This window comes from Camelus ferus, chromosome 25 (genome assembly GCF_009834535.1).
Source record: "Camelus ferus isolate YT-003-E chromosome 25, BCGSAC_Cfer_1.0, whole genome shotgun sequence".
In the NCBI taxonomy this organism is placed as follows: domain Eukaryota; kingdom Metazoa; phylum Chordata; class Mammalia; order Artiodactyla; family Camelidae; genus Camelus; species Camelus ferus.
In genome coordinates, this window is record NC_045720.1 from 2,794,255 (window position 1) to 2,813,796 (window position 19,542).

Here is a 19,542-nt window from a genome sequence, read left to right on the forward strand (position 1 = left end):
GTAGTCTTAGTGCTTCCTTGCACGTGGACAGCAGAGCCGTGCGGAAGTCACATGGTGTCAGAACGTGACGCGGCCGCTTGCTCACCCGCAGGTCTCTGCCGTCCCTGCTTCACATGGACTCACAGCCATGGCTGGCAGCATCTACCCAGGTCAGGCATCCCTCTTGGACCAAACAGATTCGTGGAATCATAGACCCCAGGAGATATCAATGTGGCAGCCCAGCGTGGAGGTAAATTGGATGTTCCTGGGCTTCGGTTTGTTAACTGATGAGGCTTTGCCCAAGGTACCTTTTATTTCTGAACCCTAAGATCTCTCAGTTTAGATGACCTAATTCTAAGATCAGGATACTCCGTCTACTCAGATGCTTTCTGATTCTGTGAGTCTTTTTTACTGAAAGAAAGGAGAGATGCTACCATCATTAGCTCATTCATTTGAAAAGCAGACCCTTAAAGTGAACATAATTAGCATATACACGAGGCCAGTGAACAAAGCAGAACCTCCAGCTCTGAGGACCGTGTTAATTTCTACCAAATTTTCCCAGTAAAACCAGGAACCACCCCTGTAGTATTAAAAGTCATTTCTTTGACTCCAAGAACATCCGTGCTCGTCTGCTGTCATGTTCTTTTCCTCAGCGTAGACATGCTCTACACTGCAGAACATGCATGCATCATATTTAATCCTCCTCCCGTTGCTTTACATCGATGTGTCTCCTCTTCGCTGTGACTAGTGATGCATTCTTTGCACGTATCTTGGGTCACTTCTTTAGAATAGATCCCTACCAGTGAAGCTGGGAGCTGAACGATTATATACTTTCTAAAGATATTTCACACGTTAGCCTGCAGCTTCAGAAAAGCTGCTCCCAGAAGCAGAGTATGAGAGACCCTAGTTTCCACCTCCCTTGCTGCGTTGCTTAATTTTTTGGAAAGACGACAGAAAAGAGTATGAGCATCACAAATAGACTTCTAAGCGTGGACCTGCCGTTTTGCACTCTCCAGGACTCTGCGGCGCTGGACCTGCGAGGAATCGGGCAGGTGTTGCCGCCCCACCTGATGGAGGAGCGGCTGATCCGGCAGCAGCAGGAGATGGAGGAGGATCAGCGCTGGCTGGAGAAGGAGGAGCGGTTTCTGGTAACTGAATTCGGAGGCTCTTCCATACACTAGGCCCTGCTGGCATCTGCTGTCCTGCAAATAATTGCTAAGTCCATCTTTTCCAAAGCAAGAGAGTTTGTTTTACATCTGCTCCCTAAAACTTGCAATAGTGGGCTGTGTGCTTGTCTTGAGTCACGTTTTCAAAACACGGTCGGCCTGCAGACATCACACACACTCCACACTCGGCCGACTGCGGGACGGGACTACTGCACACACCCTTGTCACGGCTTCATGGCTAATGTAAATCATAATACTTCTCACATGTCATCACCATGCTACATGTTTCTGATGTATCAAGTCATTCAGTCTTTGTAACCAGTGTGTAAGAAAGAGACAGGTCCAAAATACTCTCTCCGAAACTCTTGAGGGTTCTGCATGATTCAGAATTCACTGTTTCTTCACTTTAGAGAGCCGGTGTAATTGGACGCACGCGCCACACGTCATGTAAGAGTCCAGTAGCACAGAGTTAAAGGCACTGATACTCCTGCCGGAGAACACAGCTGTTCATGCCAACAGGTGTGAAGTCAGCCACATCAGTTCAGGCCAAGCTTTGCCATGAAATTAATTTCCTTCAGATTTAAAAAAACAAACATACTTACCCATCTTCAGTACTTTATAGCTTTTGGAAACGAGGATAAAGGACTATGGCTCTATCCTTTGTTGTCCTCATTTTAGAAGTGGGGAAGTTGGCTGAGACCACCGGATCGTGTGGGGCAGAGCCAGGCTCCAAGCCAGCAGCCTGGCTCCGGGGCCTGCGGTGTGGACGGTTCTGCCGGGTGGCCTCCAGCTGCAAGGACACCACTCAGCAGCCCTGGCAGGCACCCGCCGCCAGCCGCTCCTCTGGGAGGTCTGCACAGTCAGGGGTGTGAGACGTTGACGGGCACTGTGAGTGAGTTACTTTGCAGCAGAAGTTTTCCTGGCACCAGAATTCTACATTACTTACTTAAATTACAGCATGTCTTGAGGTTATAAGGAAAGCTGCAAAAGGGGTTATTATTTGCTGTACTAATCTGAGTGAACCCGTTCAAATAATGAATCAGTTCCCAGAATACAGCTGCTGTCCCCTGGCCCTTCATTTTAAACAAAAAGTCCAGGTAGTCTGTTATTCCACATTGATCTGTGTAAGTGAACGTTACAGATTGTCCAGACAAGAGTTAGCGAACGTGAGCACTGGTGTCCAGCACACGTCGGCCCCTGAGCTGCGCAGGGCCCAGGGCGCAGCGGGGAGCCAGGGGTGCTTGGAGGAGCTGGAGGCGGCGGGGCCCGGGCCTGGGGACGGGTGGGGCTCTGCAGGACACACAGGCTCAGAGAGTCCACTCGGGCCTGGGAAAGAGCATGTGTGACGCCCGGGCTGCAAGGCGGGGGTCTCAGTCTGCCCGTGTGGACATGACCCGAGCTGGTCAGTGGGGAGTGGATGAGGGGTTCAGGCACTGGCTCAGCCTCTCAGTGACTTCGGGTCCTGAACCAGAGGCTCAAGGCTGCCAGCTCGTCGGCTGTTAGTGTGGTTGCTTTTAATTGAGATCATTACGTGCAGTGGACTGCACAGATCCTGAGTGTGCAGTTTGGTGAGTTTGGTAAGTGCGTGTGACCCGTTCCCCATACAGAGAACGTTCCTGCCGCTCCAGATAGTTTCCAAGTCACGTCCAGAGTCCGCTGATGGAGTTGTGTGAGAACCCCCCGGGGTTCTGCTCACACTGCGTCCTGTGACTGCCTCACCGTGTCTGGCTCAGCTCAGGAGGACATCCCCGGAGTTTGCTCCCGGCCCCTTCATTCCTCCCGTACAGTTTATTTCATGTTTTCTCTAAGTGTGTGTCCTGCTTCCCCAGTAAGTCACCACCCGTCCGTCTGGAGCTTCCTGCCACTAACATGATGCGTCTCATTTTTACTGAACTTCTTAAAAAGTTGTTGTTTCTGTGCGTGCAGTTGATTTTTAGGAATTTATCTTGTGTATCCCAGGACTTATCACATGAAATCTATTTGACTAATTTCTTTGAATTTTTTGAGTGTACAGTTGTCACCTTTTAAAAAAACATTTTCTTTCTTCATCTTTAGTATCTGTTATGAAACTCTTACTGTTTCTAGAGTATCTCTTGCCAACTTTCATATTAAATGGGTTCTCACCTGCTTTTCCTGCTTTTGTTTTTAAAGGTAACGTCTCTAATCATCCTCTCTGTTAAGTATAATGTTGGCCCTCTATTTAAACGATACTGTTTTACCTTTTTAAAAGGTTTAATGTGATGAATTATGTGAAGTGTTTTACTTGCTTTTGTGCCAGAACCACACTCCAGAGATAAGCCCCCACTCAAGACATAGCTGATCGTCCTTTTAAGGTCATGGTGTGTTTGGCTTGTGATGTTTTTATTAGAATTTCATATTGACATTCACAAGCAGGAATGACTGGCTTGTTGTCATTGTTAATGGTTTTAGGGTCAGAGCAATATTGGTGTCGTAAGTTGAAGAGCCTGCCCGATCTGGCGGGTACTGGTAGGTGGGTGGTGTAGGTGGCGGGGCTGAGAGCAGGCAGGCAGCCAGGGCGGGGCCTCTCCCAGGGTGAGTAACTGGGTGGGCGAGCCACGAAGGCAAGGAGGTGGGGGCAAGCAAATGTAAACACCTGAGCATTTAAAATTGTCCCCTCCAAGCTGTGTTCCATGCCACAGCCACAGTGATATTTCTAAAACCTGGCTCTGACACTGTCTCCATCTGACTTAAAATCTGCCAGTGGCCACCCCAGGATGACCACCCGAGGTCCTCCATTCTGCCCGTCCTCGAGGTCCAGCCCTCCTAGATCAGCCCCTGATTGTGACAGAGAGGCCAGAGCCGCATACAAGGCCATCAGGGACCCGCCCAGGAAGATCTAGGGGAGAACATTCCAGGGAGAGGTCACACCTGAGTGCAGGGGCCCAGGGCGAGGTGAGAAGGAGCCAAGAACATCTGAGGATCAGAAGGACAGCCGCAGTGGCCAGAGCTCAGTGCAGGCATGAGGGGCGCAGACCATGCGGGCCCCGTAGGCCACAAGGCGGGGTGCGGGGGACAGGAAGCGGAGAGCAGGCTGCAGCTCTACTGCCCAGATAGTCCTTCCCATCCGCGACTCTGCCTTTCAGGAGGTGGTTCTGGAAGGAGCCCAGGCTTCGGAGTTGGCTAGATGAGAATTTTAAATCCTAGTTATTAGGACCCTACATCGGTTGGTTAACCTCTTATTTTAATTTGTCAATCTGTAAAATAGTTTTAATTTCCTCTGTGAAGTGCAGTGATACTTTTCTGTAGGGTTGGGTTGAGGATTAAATGTATGACATGTGAACAGCAGAGGGGCAGGGAACACACCATTAATTTTTCCAAGGGCTTTTATCTCTCTGACTTGGTTTGTTCTCTTGTAGCAGCCATGAGAGCTACGTTGATGAAAATCCAGGCTCCTGGGCCATACACCTCACACGACACAGTGCCCGTAGACAGTCCCAACCAAAGGCTAGTGTAACAGATGGGGCGAGAGGTTCTGGCCACTTCAGGGTCCTGTAGGCACCGCTCGGGAACTGGCATCCTCTCACTGGATTTCGTATCAGTAAGCCTGAACTCGGTTTGCTCTCGTTAGAGCTGCCTCGGGGATTCTCTTTGCCAGGAGCTGACGGGCCCGCTGGGCCTGGGCGTGGTGTGCTGCTCCGAGGAGGCGGGCTCTGCTGCGCCAAGTGAGGGAGGACCTTTCTGTTTCTTCTCTGAACCACCCTAGACCTGATACTCTTACAAAATAAAATAAAAAGCAGTCACTAGAAACAGGAAGTTTTTTGACATGTACAAACTGTAAGCCAAACTTTTTTATCATGAGCTCAAACAGACCTAAAAATTGCTGTTTCACATTACACTAGAAATTTCTAAAGATACGTGTCCTCTGCTCCTGTCTCGTCGTGACTTGGTGACAGTAAATGATTCCTGATCCGCCCTGGTCCTCTGACGGGGCCCGCCGCGCCCTCCGGCGGGGTCACTATGCACCCTGGTAGGGGAGTTATGTTCTTACCTGAAAAATTAGCTCTCATGTTGCTTTGCTGTCTAAACGGCCAATAGTGATTCCCAGACTTTTCTGATAGATGAGAATCAACAGCTGTTTGCGGAAGCCGCCTCTTGTCGTGTGGGGTTACCGTCCTCAGTAACAGCCTCTTCTGTCACCGAGTGCGCTGGCAAGTCTGGAGTCCCTCAGCCCCTCCTTTGGCACGCTCTTCACGCTGGCCGGCTCCTGCTGGTCACACGGCCACCCTCTGCTCCCCTCTCTGCTGTTCCTTCAGCCTGAGCTGTTTCCTAGGGGGCTCTGTGCCTGCGAATCCACAGCTGTAGAAGCTCTCCTGCAAGCTGGCCAGAGGGTGCCGGCGCCTTGACTAGGCCTCAGTCTGTTCAGGGGACTTCCTGTCCTACTGGGTGCTGCTCAGAGATAGAGCAACTCTGTTTGCTGTCTGTCTTTATTAATTACTCTGAGCACAGAAATTTTCTAACACAGTACTGTGCTAAAAACAGGACTTTAAGTTGAAGATGGGAAAGTTTGGGTACACAAAGCCTGCTTTGTGTTCTGAGACAGGACATGAATATTGGAGCTGTCTTCCTCGTAGCAGAGCTGCCAGCAGGAGTGAAAGCTGAACGCCCCTGCGGGGCAGAGCGCCGGCGGAAGGCCGCCTCCGGTCCTGCTTCTGCTCTGAGCAGGCCGGCCCCTCCCAGGTCTCTTACAGGCTCCAGATTTGAAGACATTGTGGGACAAGGGGAGAGGACTCGGAGGTGAAAACTGTAGTAAGTTTGGAGTTTCCTAGAGTGATGGAAGCAGCCGGAGAACAGAAGCCGCACCTGAGCTCCTGGCCGCTGCGTCCCCAGAACCAGGAGTAGGGCCTTCGCTCTGGGCTGCTGCCTGAGAGGGCAGGGCACGCGTGCCCATGCAGGACAGAGCCTTCACAGCAGTGTGTCCTTGTGACGCCGGGAACAGGGACCCCACCTGCCTAAGGACAGCAGGATGGATAAACACGCCACAGTAGGTGCTGCTCAGCAGTAAAAATGGGCCGGCCGTCTGCACAGCCCCAGGGACGCCCTTAGACACAGCGTCCACGGAGGATGCCAGACACCAGTGCTGCTTGTTCGACCATTTGTGTGATCTGGGCCAGGAGGCAGGCCTCACCTGGGCGGGGTGCGGGGGCCTGCACAGTTGCCCACTCTGTGTCCTGGTCTGGGTGCTGTGTCCGGCGGGTGGATGCAGACGTGAAAACATGCAGATCTTTACACTGAAGGTTTGAGGGCTTTGTTGCATGTAAGTTATACCTGAATTTAGAAAAGAAAGAAAAAAAAGAAAATGCATGCCTGATGGGGAAAATGATCAAATAACCCCAGATACGCTTTATGTCTACGACCGCTTTGAAGTACGATTGACCTGCTGGTTTCAGGTGCACCGCGTGGTGATTCAGGACTCTGGTGTCGCAGAGCGGTCATCCGTGCAGGACCGGCTGCCGCCTGTCGTCACACAGGCATTACTGCACCCCCCGCCGTGCCCCCCACACTGCGCCACATCGCAGTGCCTTAGTTTATGACAGCAAGCTTGTACCTCAATCTCCTCGCCTGTCACACTCCTCCCAGCGCCCTCCTCTCTGGCAACCACCGGTTTATTCTTTGTATCTGAGTCTGTTTCTGTTTTGTTATGTTTGTCCATTTGTTTTATTTTTTTAGATTACACGTGTAAGTGAAATCATACAGTATTTGTCTTTCTCCGTCTTATTGTACTCAGCATAATACTCTTAAGTCCAACCATCTTGTTTTAAATGGCAAGATTTCATTCTTTTTTGCAGCTGAGTAATATTCCATTGTGTGCACGCACATGTGTGTCATCTGTCAGTGGGGGCTCAGGTTGCTTTCTTATCTTGGCTACTGTAAATAATCCTGCAGTGAATATAGAGGTGCATGTATCTTTTCAAATTAGTCTTTTGGTTTTCTTCAGAAAAATACCCAGAACTGGACTTACCCAATCGTATGGTAGTTCTTTGTTTAGTTTTTTGAGGAGCTTCCATACTGTTTTCCATAGTGGCTGCACCAATTTACATTCCTATCAGCAGTGCATGAGGGTTCCTTTTTCTCCATATCCTCGTCAACACTTTTATTTGTTGTCATTTTGATAATAACTATTCTGACAGCTGTGAGGTGGTGTCTCACTGTGGTTTGATCTGCATTTCCCTGATGGTTAGTGGTGCTGAGCGTCTTTTCATGTGCCTGTTGGTATCTGCATGTCCTCTTTGGGAAAATGTCTGTTCAAGTCATCTGCCCATTTTTAAATTAGGTTGTTTGGGGGTTTTTTGATGTCGAGTTGTCAGAGTTCTTTGTGTATTTCAGATGTTAACCCCTTATCATATATATGATTTGCAAATATCTTCTCTCACTCAGCAGGCAGGCTTTTTGTTTTGTTGATAGTTTCCTTCACTGTGCAAAAGTGAAGTAGTTTGATGTGGTCCCATTTGTTTATTTTTGCTTTTGTTTCCCTTGTTAGAGGAGACAGATCCAAAAATGTATGGCTAGGACCAGTGTCAGAGGGCACTGCCTGTGCTTTCTTCTAGGAGTTTTATGGTTTCCAGTCTTTAATCCACTGTGCACGGCGGGGTGGGTGGCAGTCGGCATGGCTGCCTTGGGGCTCCACGAAGTCAATGGCATCGTGGGGCTGGCTGGGCCACCACACAGCGCTGTTTCCTTGAGGAGAAAACCTTCCAAGCTCCACACCTTGGTGGCACGTGGCCTACTGTGTTTATCCTTCCGTTAGGGAAATTTGCTTACTCTTATTTTTCCGTTTGGTTTCTGTATTCTGGATGCACTGTGAGGGGGAAGCATGTGATTGGACCATTTGCCGCTTTGGCAAGACAGTCAGACAAGCCTTCCTCTGCCAGGACACAGGAGTTGGTGCCTCCCCCTAAGTGGGAGCTTCCTTGGTGAGGGGAACTGGCTCTGTGGCCAGGAAGCGAGGTGAAGCACACGTGCTCTGTGTCACATGGGGCGCGCCTGCCAGCTGTGTGTGTGTGCGGAGACGGAGGCTTTGTGGGGGCACCTGACCTGGGCTCGTCACCAGTGGGTTTTGAGAATTTGCCTGAAACTGGGGAACTTCCACCTCTTCTCTTCAGAGGACAGTTGTGTTATAAAAAGGAGAAAGTTCGTACAGAAGCACGTCAGTGGTTCTCAAGCCGAGAATGAAACTGTCTGGTCTGCTTTCTTTCCTCCAGAAACCTGACGTGCGGCTCTCCCGAGGCAGCATCGACAGGGAAGATGGTCTTCAGGGCCCGGTAAGCAGCTGCCCGTGTGCTTGGCGGGGTCCGGACCGTCGTCCCGTGTCCTGAGACGGCTAGGCTTGCCGCTGTCTGTAATACAGGCACAGTAGTTGATTCTCTAAGTAAAGTGAATTTGCATCAGCTACAGAAGTGTCTGCCCCATTACTAATACAGTCTTTTCAGTAGCGGGCTGAACTCTCTGTGCCCCAGAGAAATAAGTATACACATTAACTGTTGCTACAACGACTTGTCACCTGCTACATTTTTATACTCTCGCTGTGTGGTTATGAATGTTTCTACTGTCACAGAAAACCGGTTCAAGCAAGGTATTTTTCTTCTGGGTGTTGTGAGGAGAAATACCTGAAATTCTGTTTAAAGAGCCAGCTTATTATTATTCCAAATGTATTTAAAGTCTGGTGGAAATACTCCCTAGTCTTCGGGGGGGGGGCAGTTAAAGTTGATTTGTTAGGATTTTCATCAGCAGACGTCTGGTTAAAATAAGTTCAAGTTTCTTTAAACACTTAAAGAAGTTCCCAGTAAAAACGGGAAACCTGTAGCTGCCAGGCAACAGACACAGGGAGATAAATCTCCATCCTAATAAGGCTTCTGAGTAGAAATAAACCATTTTATCTCTAGACACGCACGTGTACGTACACGAGGCGTGTCATCATCCGTCTCCAAGATGCGTAGTTTTCCTTCATCTCTGCAATAAAATCAGCTGCCTGTAAGATGTGTTCGGTCTCCAGCACATGAAGGTTTGGCATTTCCTGTCAGATATGCTGGCGCAGTGGGTGCTACAGAGTGTTGGGCATTCCTTGGTCCACAAGCACAAGGTCATGCTGTTCCCCACTTAACATCACACAGGGTGCTCCTTCCTTACATTGAAACGATAACATGTAGCTGAAAGTACTTCCTCTATGATCAGGAACAAGACAAGAACGTTCACTCTCGTCACTTTTATTCAACATAGTTTTGGAAGTCCTAGCCACAGCTATCAGAGAAGAAAAACAAATAAAAGGAATCCAAATTGGAAAGGAAGAAGTAAAACTGTCACTGTTAACAGATGATATGATATATACATAGAACATCCAAAAGATGCCACCGGAAAACTAACAGCTCGTCAATGACGTCGGTAAAGTCGCAGGATACAAAATTAATAAACAGGAATCTGTTGCATTTCTGTACACTAACAACAAATGATCAGAAAGAAGAATTAAGGAGACAGTCCCATTTACCATGTCATCAAAAATAAGATACCTAGGAGTAAACCCACCTAAGGAAGTAAGAGACCTGTACACAGAAAACTGTAAGACGCTGATGAAAGAGATTGAAGACGACACAGATGGAAAGATACACTGTGTCGTTGGATTGAAAGAAGTAATATTGTTAAAATGACCACACGACCCAAGGCAATTTACAGATTCAGTGCAACCCCTATCAAAATACAAATGACATCTTTCACAGAACTAGAACAAGTTTTAAAATTTGTATGGAAACACAGGAAGATCTCAGCTGAAACAACCTTGAAAAAGAATGGAGCTGGAGGAATCACACACATTCAGACAATACTACAGAGCTACAGTAATCAAAACAGTGTGGTATTAGTGCAAAAACAGACACGTTGATCAATGGAACAGAATAGAGAGCCCTGAAATAAACCCAGACACCTACAGTCAATCTGTGACAAAGGAGGCAGGAAGACACAGTGGAAAAGACGGTCTCTTCAAGACGTGGTGCTGGAAAACTGAATGAAATGAAATGAATATCTGTAAAAGAATGAGGTTAGAATATTCTGTAACACCATTTACAGAAAATAACTCAAAATGGATTAAAGACCTAAATGTAAAACCAGAAACCATGGAACTCCCAGAGAAAAACACAGGCAGAACAGCCTTTGACATAAATGATCACAGCGTTTTTTGCTATTATAAGCAATTTCAATCAAGTGGGACCCAATTAAACTTAAAAGCAAAGGAAACCACTGCAAAACGTAAAGACAGTCTACTGAATGGGAAAAAATATTTGCAAATATGATTGGGGTTAACAGTCAAAATACATAAACAGCTCATACTACTCAACATCAAAAAAACAAGTAACACGATTAAAAAGTAGGCAGAAGACCTGAATAGCCTGGCCGTGGGGGGCCTCTTCTCCTCCGGGGTCTGGTTCAGGTTGTGGGGCCCATACACGCACTGACCACTGCGGGCTCTTTCTCTTCTGTCCTTTGCTAAGACCGCGCTCTGTGTGGCCCCCTTCCCACTGACACGTCTGAAAGTGCACGGGCTTCGGGGAGAACCCTATGTCCAGAGAGCAGTGTGGGCCTGTGAGCAGGTCTGAGCTTGTCAGCAGACGCAGCTCACTGCCTCGAGGAGGCTGATCCCGCCTTTGTGCATGAAGAGTAAAAACAAAAACGATTTGGGTTTTCAAGATAACATCCAAGTAGGCAGCTTGCTCACCTTATGACCGCCATCCCGTGGTGGGTGAGTGTTGTTGGCTCGGTGTGCACGTGGGCAAACCACAGCCCCAGATGGGCGAGTGGCCCCTGCAGGGCCGGCCCTGGACGCGCGAGGGGACCGGCACCCCCTCAGACTCGTGCGTGGGGAGCCCTGGGTGCTGCCCGGCCCGGCGCGTGCACCTGCTGATTGATCCACAGCGCTCTCAGAGTAGGACGTCGCAGGGAACGCACTTCTTGTTACCTGAGTGTTTGTGTTTTACACCTTTCACTGCCCGGGTCAGCGAGTGCAGCGTGTGTCTCTGTGAAGCTGGGGCCCGTGTCCCTCTGCCCTCTGCTCACTTACTCTCCCGTCTGCCAGCGCCTGGGTTCCTCACGCTCTGCTCTCCTGGGGCCCTGTCTCCGGGTTGCTCTCCTCCCAGTCTGCACAGCTTCCCCACCCCTCCCCTGTGCTCAGGGCTACGGCCAAGAGGCCCTGACCTTCCTGTTACACTTGCACTTTCCTCACCTTCCACCCCACACCCGTCTCCTCTTCTCACTGGACGCGGCCCCTCCGCACCCCGGGCAGCATGCCGTCCTGCGTGCTTGCTGTTACCTCCCACTTCTCTGCGCTGTCGGCTCCGGAAGGGCAGGGCCTTGTTCTGGGCTGGAACAGTGTCGAACAGCAGGTGTTCAGTAACTGTCAAATAAAGGGCTGGTGGAAAAGTGGTGCACACAGTCAGCGTGGAAGGAATCCTCCTTCTTTACGCCTTCCAGCTCGGAGGGTTTTGCAAGTCTTCAGAATCAGGAGCGTCTCGTGGAGCATTGGAAGCAGCTGTGATTCTGGGAGAGGAGCACTTGTAACCGTGTGTGCCATTTCATGGTCCTTGCGTTTCAAAGAAATGGATCTCTTCTCAGTAGAAAATAAAGCACCTTCAAATGGATGTATTTTAACGAGTTTGTTATTTTAAAATAAGCAGGGAAAGTCTTTGCAGAAGTGCAGCTCCATAGGTATTTCTTCTCGCTCGGCGAGCCTCAGGTAGCTGGTTGGATTGCAGTTGCAGGGGTAGCTGCCTGCAGCAGGACAGGTCTCCTGTGGAGCTGGCCTTCCATCCTGCCCTGGGGGCGGAAGTCACGGCCTGTGGTTTGGCTTCTTGACTTGGCCTGTGGCTTGTCCAGAACCAATGGAGGTGTCCCACCAGGTCCCAACGCACTTTACGTCATAGACATAATTTCTTCAGGCAACTACCCCTGTTCGTGATCCCACCGTGTCCTGTGCTTCCTCCCCAGCCCTTATCCCACACCCTGTGGGCATTATTTGCTTATTAGTCTAATCCCCCAGCTGCGGCCTTGCAGGCGTGCGCCTCCTCCCGCCTCGGTCTCTGAGCCCAGCGTTCAGCACAGGTGTCAGGTGGGCGAAGGGGGTGGGAGGGGAGGGTCATTACCCTGTTAGTGCGCTGACCAGACTTTTCTTTTCCTGCAGACTGGAAACCAGCACATCTATCAGCCTGTGGGCAAACCAGGTAAGTGAAGAAATGAATTGCGTGTCCCAGAATTTGTGTGATTTGGAAGGAGCGGGGCTTTGAAGTATGTCACTTCTTAGCTCTGGAACACCTCATGACCTGGTCGCACTTGTCCTCTACAGACATGGCGAGTGTGACGTTTACTAAATTCAGCCCATGTCGAGAACACTGAAAACAGAATTCGTTGCTCTGATGCGTCAGAAATGCCTGTGGAGGGTCCGCGTGTGTCTGGGGCTTGTTTCCTCCCTCTTCACCACGTCACTGAGCGGGACCCATTCCCTTTTCCAGACCCTGCAGCTCCGCCAAAGAAACCGCCGCGTCCCGGAGCCCCTGGCCACCTGGGCAGCCTCGCCAGTCTCGGCAGCCCCGGGGACAGTTACAACGAGGGGGTCAAGGTGAGCCTGGGCGAGGACCCTGCCACACGCAGCAGGGCCAGGGCCGGGGCCGGGGGGTGGGGTGGCCAGCGCTGAAGCCCTCTCACAGTCGGCGAGCGCTCCTGGGAAGCCGTCTTTTCTGCTTCTCTCACGTGAGGAATTCTAGGGCCTTAGTCTGAGCCCAACTTTCTGAGTACGCTGTCTCATCAGACAGGATGTTTCTTTAACATTGGTGCTGGGACGGCTTCTGGTTTAAAGAATGGATCACACACCTGTAATCCAAGAATTAAGGCCTTCTTTACGCTCACTGTCGCCAAGGCTGTCCGTGTGGCTCCTCGGTCTCCATCTGGGGCCAGAGCTGCGTTTGCAAAGCCTCAGTGTGCGGGGCTGTGGGCGGTGGGGGGAGAGGGGAGGCGTGGCGTGGAGACTGCAAGTGCCACCTCATCTTCCTCGCACCCGCTTCAGGCGGGCGCTCTCTGCTTCCCATCAGACAGATCACCTGTCAAAGTACATCCTGTTCCTCAATTCCCCCGTACGCTTTTCCTTCACATTTTAGTGTCCCTGAAATCAGGCTAGTGTGTGAATCCAGCTGGCGGTGTGGCTTTCCTCCGCAGTGGTGCGTAGAGAAAAGGTGCATCTTAGAGCCCAGTACCTATGGCATCAGTTAAGACTGACTTTGTTTCACGAATAATCACCACTTACTGAGTGCCGAGTGCTGGGACGGACCTGGCCCATGTGTTTGAAATCCTCACATCAGCTCACGGGCGGGGCTATTATTTTTCCCACTTGTCACACGAGACAGCTGAGGTTCACAGAGGTAAAGGGCGTGTTCAGGGTTACAGCCTCCCCGTAGCTGTCCACATGGGCAGTGTGTGCTTCTGCTCCAAGTGCCCCTCCAGAGCCGACAGCTGATCCCTGGATAGAAGCAGGTGCACTGCCAACTCGGGACATCAGAGAGGTTGTCCCCGGGCAGAGGAAGTGTCATCTCCAGGCACAGGGTGTGAATCAGCCCGCAGTCCAGAGGGTGGTGACCAGGGAGGGAGTGACCGGCACCGTCTGGGACCAGCCTGCTCCCTGCCGGCTGGGTCCTCAGCTCCTGGAAACTGGGGTGCTGGTCCTGAGCGCTGCCTGGGGCTTGGCTCCCCCAGCTCCTGGGCCTCCAGTCCCGGGAAACCTCCCCACAAGCCTGCAGGCACCACAGAGGAGCAAAGGAGGACACAACCTTTCCTAATGTGGCTTCTTGACATAAATTTAAAAAGAAAAGAGAGAAACTGGGTTAAAGAACTTTATTCATTTTCATAAGGAAAAGAAGAAACTTTCAAAATGGTTTATATTGCAATGAAAGACCAACTTTAAAAGTAGATCAGACACCAGCTTAGCATTCTGACCTATATTCATTTTTTACATTTGGAATAACACGTGCATGAATGTAACTGGGAAATACCCTTGTTGTAGGGGATTAAGCAAGTAGGAATCTTAATAGAAAGAGTAAGCTTACTTAAAATACACTCAGTAAACATTTTAAAATAGTAAGTATGACATGTATGTCTCTGTTTCTTCATTACTCATCTGTTTGGAAGTGGTTATCAAATCCAGTCTAAAAGAACAGTACTGTTTTAATACAGAAATGCTCACCGTTAACTGGGTATAACTGAAATAATTCATCCAAATTATGTTTAGCCAGCAACCAGCCTCAGTTTCTCCTTGGTGGCTTGACAGTTTGGTCCCGAGCTGAGTCTTTAAGGACCGTGTCCCCGCGGGCGGTTGTGTTTCCTAACCGCCTGCCAAGGAGACTCCAGGTGGGTGAGCCCCGGGGAGCAGGGAAGCAGGAGCGGATGTCTCCAAGCTGGCGCTTCGGGGGCTCCATGCACGGCCCCTGGAAGCGTGAGGGTGCTGCACTGACAGGAGTCGGGCGGAGCGTAAACACGAAAGGACAGGCTGGAGTACGGCACACTCCCCCCCGGGGTCTGGAGCCGCTGAAGTTCTTCTGAAGGAGCCCTGTCTGCGGCGCCCCCCGTTCATGTTGGTGGACCATTCACGTTGGGCCACTCTGAACTGGGTGCCCCTGCTCCATGAGCAGAGCTCCACACGCCGCCTCAGCGCAGAGGAAAACGCAGAGACGCCTCCTCTTGGAAATGATGTGGTTACGAGTAACCACCCTCTTTCCAGTGCACGGAAGATAACGCGCGTGGAAGATGGAACCTCCAGGTTCAGGATTCTGCTAAACTTCTGTACCAAAGGGCATACTTTTCAGACAGCACTGAAGAAAGGACAAGATACCCTTATTTCCCCCAATTAACTTAGCCTCCCAAGTTACAGTGGAGCAGGTTTGGTTTAAGTAGAGAAAAAAACATTCAATAAAACTTCTAAGTTTTAAAGGGAAGGGGTTTAAAGTAACCGTAAGAACTGGTTCAGTGAAGGGCTTTCTATTTTAGTTTGTTTTCGTTTTGTTTTAAAAATAAGCTCCTGATGTCTTTAAACACAGCCCCAAGCCAGGCGTCTTCTCCACCTCAGGACGGCTGAGAGCCCATCCAGGAGGGTGGGGACGCTGGCGGCGGGGCAGGGCGTGAGGCTGCTGTTCCTCACGAGCCACTCAGAGTCCGATGGGCAGTTTCCCGTGATTACGAGCATAGATGCGCCCTCTTTCTTTTTAAAAGACCCCTAATTCTTTGGATCCTTGCATGGCTGCCAGATTGTCACTCTCGGCTTTGCATGCTGTTTTCCTCACTTACTCATGGGAACAAGCACGGTGCGCGGCAGAGCCCTACTGAGCACGCGGTGCCCTGAGCTGAGGCCCGGTGGCCGCGCTTTGATGGCCCTGCACTGAGAGGCGGCAGGCGGAACTGCGTGCCTCCTGCCCTGCTCGGGTTTTTACTGGGGGGTGTCTGCTGCCTTTATTAATATTGTTTTTCTTTTTTCCCTTTCTCTGATAAATTTCTTTAACTTGTCCTCACCTTCTGTTCGACAATAGCCGTGGAGGGTAAGCACATGGTGTCTGTGTGTCTGTCCAGCTCTTTATCACACCCAGCTCTGCATGTGACTCTGGACCAGGAATCGGGAAGCCTGGGGAGGGCTCTTTTGCTTGGCTCATCACCAAAAGCAGCATTTACTTGTGCTCAAGAGTGAGACATGAACATCTTTGCAGTGACAGAATATTCCAGACCCGGCACACGCAAGTTACAGGCCTCTGGGCAGTCAGCCCGAGGGTTCAGAAGTGGGCACAGAGTTTTAGGCTGAGCACTAACAGCAGACTCTTGAGTGAGCAGCTACTGGGTGCTGTAAGTTAGTTTTCTTAAAGTAGACGTACACTGTCCTTTCTGTGCCTAGTGTGGCCAATTTGAATTCTTAAGTCCACTGAAGGTTCCCCAGAGGCCTTGTGCAGCCTTCAGGGCACAGGTTGTCTTGGGTAACATGGGCTGGAGTCCCTCTGTGCCCCAGCCCTGGTGTGGGCACCTTTACGTACGTTCCTCCGTTTCACCCCTGTCAGGTCTGCAGAGTGTGGAAGCAGGCCCCCCCCCCCCCCCGCCACAGCACCTGCAGGGCTCTGGCCTCCGCAGAGATCTGCAGGCTGGCAGTGTCACTTGAAGAAGACTCGGGCTGGTCACTTTGTATAATCGTCCAGGAACACACGTTCCCACCGTGGTCTGAAGGCCACGAGCCCCAGCCCCAGAGGCTCCACTGCAGCTTTCAGACCAAGTGGAACTTCTTCGTCTTAATGTGGAGCGCTTGACCTCCTGGCCAGCTTTCTCTAAACTCCTCAAGGAGACGTAGAGTATCTGGGTTCTTTCTCTTTTGGTGAATGATCTTGGGGGGCAATAAACCACTTCTCCGAAAGAATCTGGGGCTTTTAGTATAATGTGTGATTGTGTCTTATTTCCTTTAACTGAGCTCAAAGTTGGAAAAAGTTACACCTCATTTTGTCATTTGGATGAACTACTTTACTGTCATCCTCAAACTGAACCGTGTCCCCTATGACAAGAAAATCAGCTATGTGATCTGCTTTGATCTCTTTTAAAGACCCTTTCTCCCCGAGTTGCGGTGATACGGCGCCACCTACTGGAGAATAGAAAGGTAACCGGCTTCTGTGTTGGCAGCTTCAGCCCCAGGAGATCAGCCCCCCTCCCACTGCCAACCTGGACCGGTCCAACGACAGGGTGTACGAGAACGTGACGGGCCTGGTGAGGGCGGTCATCGAGATGTCCAGCAAGATCCAGCCAGCTCCGCCGGAGGAGTACGTCCCCATGGTGAAGGTGAGCGCAGGCCCGCGTGTGGGCTTGTGCGGTGGGTCAGGCCTGACGCTCAGGCATCCGCCCCACGTGGTGACCATGACCCTGGGATGGGACTGTCCTGGGGGAGCAGAGCCCCTTGGTAACCACTGCTCACACAGATCATCTTGTGTGAAAAAAGCAGGAACACTGTGTGATGCCGTCGCGTGAAGCTGGACAGTAGTGTCCTTTCTGCCAGCGCCGTGAGGCCTCTAGGAGGCCTGGGGAGAGAACGGGGTCCTTGAGCCCATGGGGGAGGTGCCGTCAGGTCCAGGCGCTGGCGGGTGGGCGTCGGAGCCGTGAGGGCGCAGCGAACTGCGGAGGGCCCAGCGCTGGTTTCACCGACATCCACGTGGCCCCTCCTCGGGCGGCAGGGCCGTGAGTGTCAGAGCTCTGAATCTTCAGGGAGAAGCAGCCTTGTTACTTAACGAGATCAGGCTCAGCACTGAGGAAAAGAAAGGTTTTCCTTCAAGTGGTGAAAACGAAGCAAGTCATGTAAGTGGAAGGGGAGGTGGTCATTGCTGGCATGAAGCTCCTTTACGTGTGTCCTGACACTGGTGTGATCCTGTCTGCTAGGAAGTCGGCCTGGCCCTGAGGACGTTGTTGGCCACCGTGGACGAGACCATTCCTGCCCTGCCAGCCAGCACCCACCGTGAGGTAGGGCGCAGCCTCTCCCCTCAGCGCGGGCAGGCCTTCATCCCGAGGACAGTTAAGGGTGTTGCCTACCTGGGCCTGGCTGTTCATCCAGGAGTGGTGTGAACCATGTCGCGTTCTGGCCTGAAGGACGGGGTGAGGGGTGCAGGTGCCGGGCGGGTCCTTCGATGGAGCCCCTGGAGGAGAGGATGAAGCGGAGGCAGCGGGCGTGGTCGGGGGGGCATCCCGCCCCCCCTCCTTGAGTTCCTCTGGAAGATTAGAGTTGGCAAGGGGCCCTGGTGTTCCACGTCAAACAGCGATACAAAAATTCCTCGTGAGCAGTAAGTACATTGGAGTCCAGGCCGGCACGAGCCCCGCTCACCTCCCACAACTCGCCTCCAGCTCCCACCGCCATAGTTTTCCTCTGTCCCTCAGCCCAGCAGGCACCGTGTATGTTTGTCTGTTTTTGTTTTCTTGGTTCTTATTTTAAAATGATTTCAAACTTGCAGAAAGGTTTCAAGAATAGTACAGAGAATTTTCAAGCGTGCCTACCCCATCGTCTCTTCACTTGCACACACGCGGCAGCTGCCTCTCCTGAGCCGTCGGGCACAGGCTGTGTATCGCGCCCTCTGACTTCCCTGTTTCCAATTGCGTTTTCTGTTCTCTGACCTGCACGCTCCCCCTCCCGGAGCTCAGCACTGACTAGCGTGCTCCTCTGGTCGCCAGGTCTCTGTCCGGTTTCATCAGTCACCCAGAAATGCTTTTTCCTCTGGTTCCAGACAGTCCAGGGCTCGTGTTTCCCCTGACATCACACGGCGGGTCTGTAAGCCTCTCTTCTGGACAGTTCCTCAGCCCCTCTGTCCTCTGAGACAGAAGGCGGAGCGGTCCTCGAGTTGAGTGGGGGAGTCTGTGAAGGCCCACGTTTCCCCTGTTAGGCTGAGGTTTGCATCCACGGTGATGCTGCGTCCTCCTCGGAGGCCGTGTCCGACAGCACATCCAGCTGTCAGGACGAGCGGGGCAGTCGTCACAGCCGGTCCTCCATAAATGGCATCAATTTGTCTGCACGGCACTACTGAGTCGTTCTGAAGAACGCCTCTGACCGGTGGCCACAGCGTAGCTTTATGTTTGCCTACAGTTAGGGGATTAGCTAGTTTATCTGCTCTGTTAGCACTTTAATTGGTTTGCACGGTGAGCAAAATTTTTGTCCACAAGTGGAGAAGCTCCAAGTGCCAGAGGCATGAAAATGTACCCTCACAAATGAATATTTTGCCAGGATGGTTTCTGAATTCCTGCTGTAACGATCAACCTGAGATGGTCTCAGCACCAGCCCTGATCCCTCCGCTGCCACCCCCCTCCCGGGGCCCCTCCCCACCTGCTTCCCACGGGTCACCAGAGGCCACAGCCCCCGGTCCTGACCCCTCAGCGAGACCCCCAGATCTTCTCTGCTGCCCTGAGTGCAGCCACCCCACGGTGTCACCCACCCGCTTGTGTTTCACGGACCCTTTTTCTCCTTGGCATTCCCCCCCCCAAGAGATCCGAGTGTCGGATGCCTCCCACACCCTGTGCTTTTAGTGGACCCGCTACCTGAGCTCTGGTCCCCCGTCTGCTGGATGTCTGCCTTGGTCGCCCACTCCACTGCCTCAGTCGATGGGCCCAACCGCATGCTCAGCCCCCCTTCGCACCAGGAGCCACCCTCCTACGGTCACTGTCAGGTCCCAGCTGGGGCCTCGCTGCTGCGTCCTCATGCCCGTCTCCTCCCTGAGTCACCACTTAGCCACTTGCTCTGCCTCCCGGCTCTCCTGACCTCCCGCTCACCTTCCACACGGCCACCAGAGCTGTCCAGACTATGTTACTCCCCTTCCCAAAAGTCTCTGAGGCCTCCCATTGCCAGGTTCAGCAGGACAGG

General features: G+C 51.6%; 1 protein-coding gene across 10 annotated transcripts in view; it reads left to right on the top strand.

Annotated features, from left to right (window-relative positions):
- Nucleotides 1-19,542, top strand: part of PTK2 (protein tyrosine kinase 2) — a 200,158-nt gene that overhangs the window by 178,384 nt on the left and 2,232 nt on the right. For 7 of the 10 annotated variants that reach the window (XM_032467711.1, XM_032467708.1, XM_032467706.1 and 4 more), the window contains 8 exons: nucleotides 92-229; nucleotides 996-1,127; nucleotides 8,366-8,425; nucleotides 12,325-12,364; nucleotides 12,653-12,759; nucleotides 15,710-15,718; nucleotides 16,833-16,988; nucleotides 17,580-17,660. In XM_032467711.1, coding sequence (XP_032323602.1) covers nucleotides 92-229; nucleotides 996-1,127; nucleotides 8,366-8,425; nucleotides 12,325-12,364; nucleotides 12,653-12,759; nucleotides 15,710-15,718; nucleotides 16,833-16,988; nucleotides 17,580-17,660 — 723 coding nt within the window. The remainder of the gene's footprint in view (nucleotides 1-91; nucleotides 230-995; nucleotides 1,128-8,365; nucleotides 8,426-12,324; nucleotides 12,365-12,652; nucleotides 12,760-15,709; nucleotides 15,719-16,832; nucleotides 16,989-17,579; nucleotides 17,661-19,542) is intronic. The other 3 variants (XM_032467707.1, XM_032467703.1, XM_032467705.1) reach the window with 1 other exon arrangement.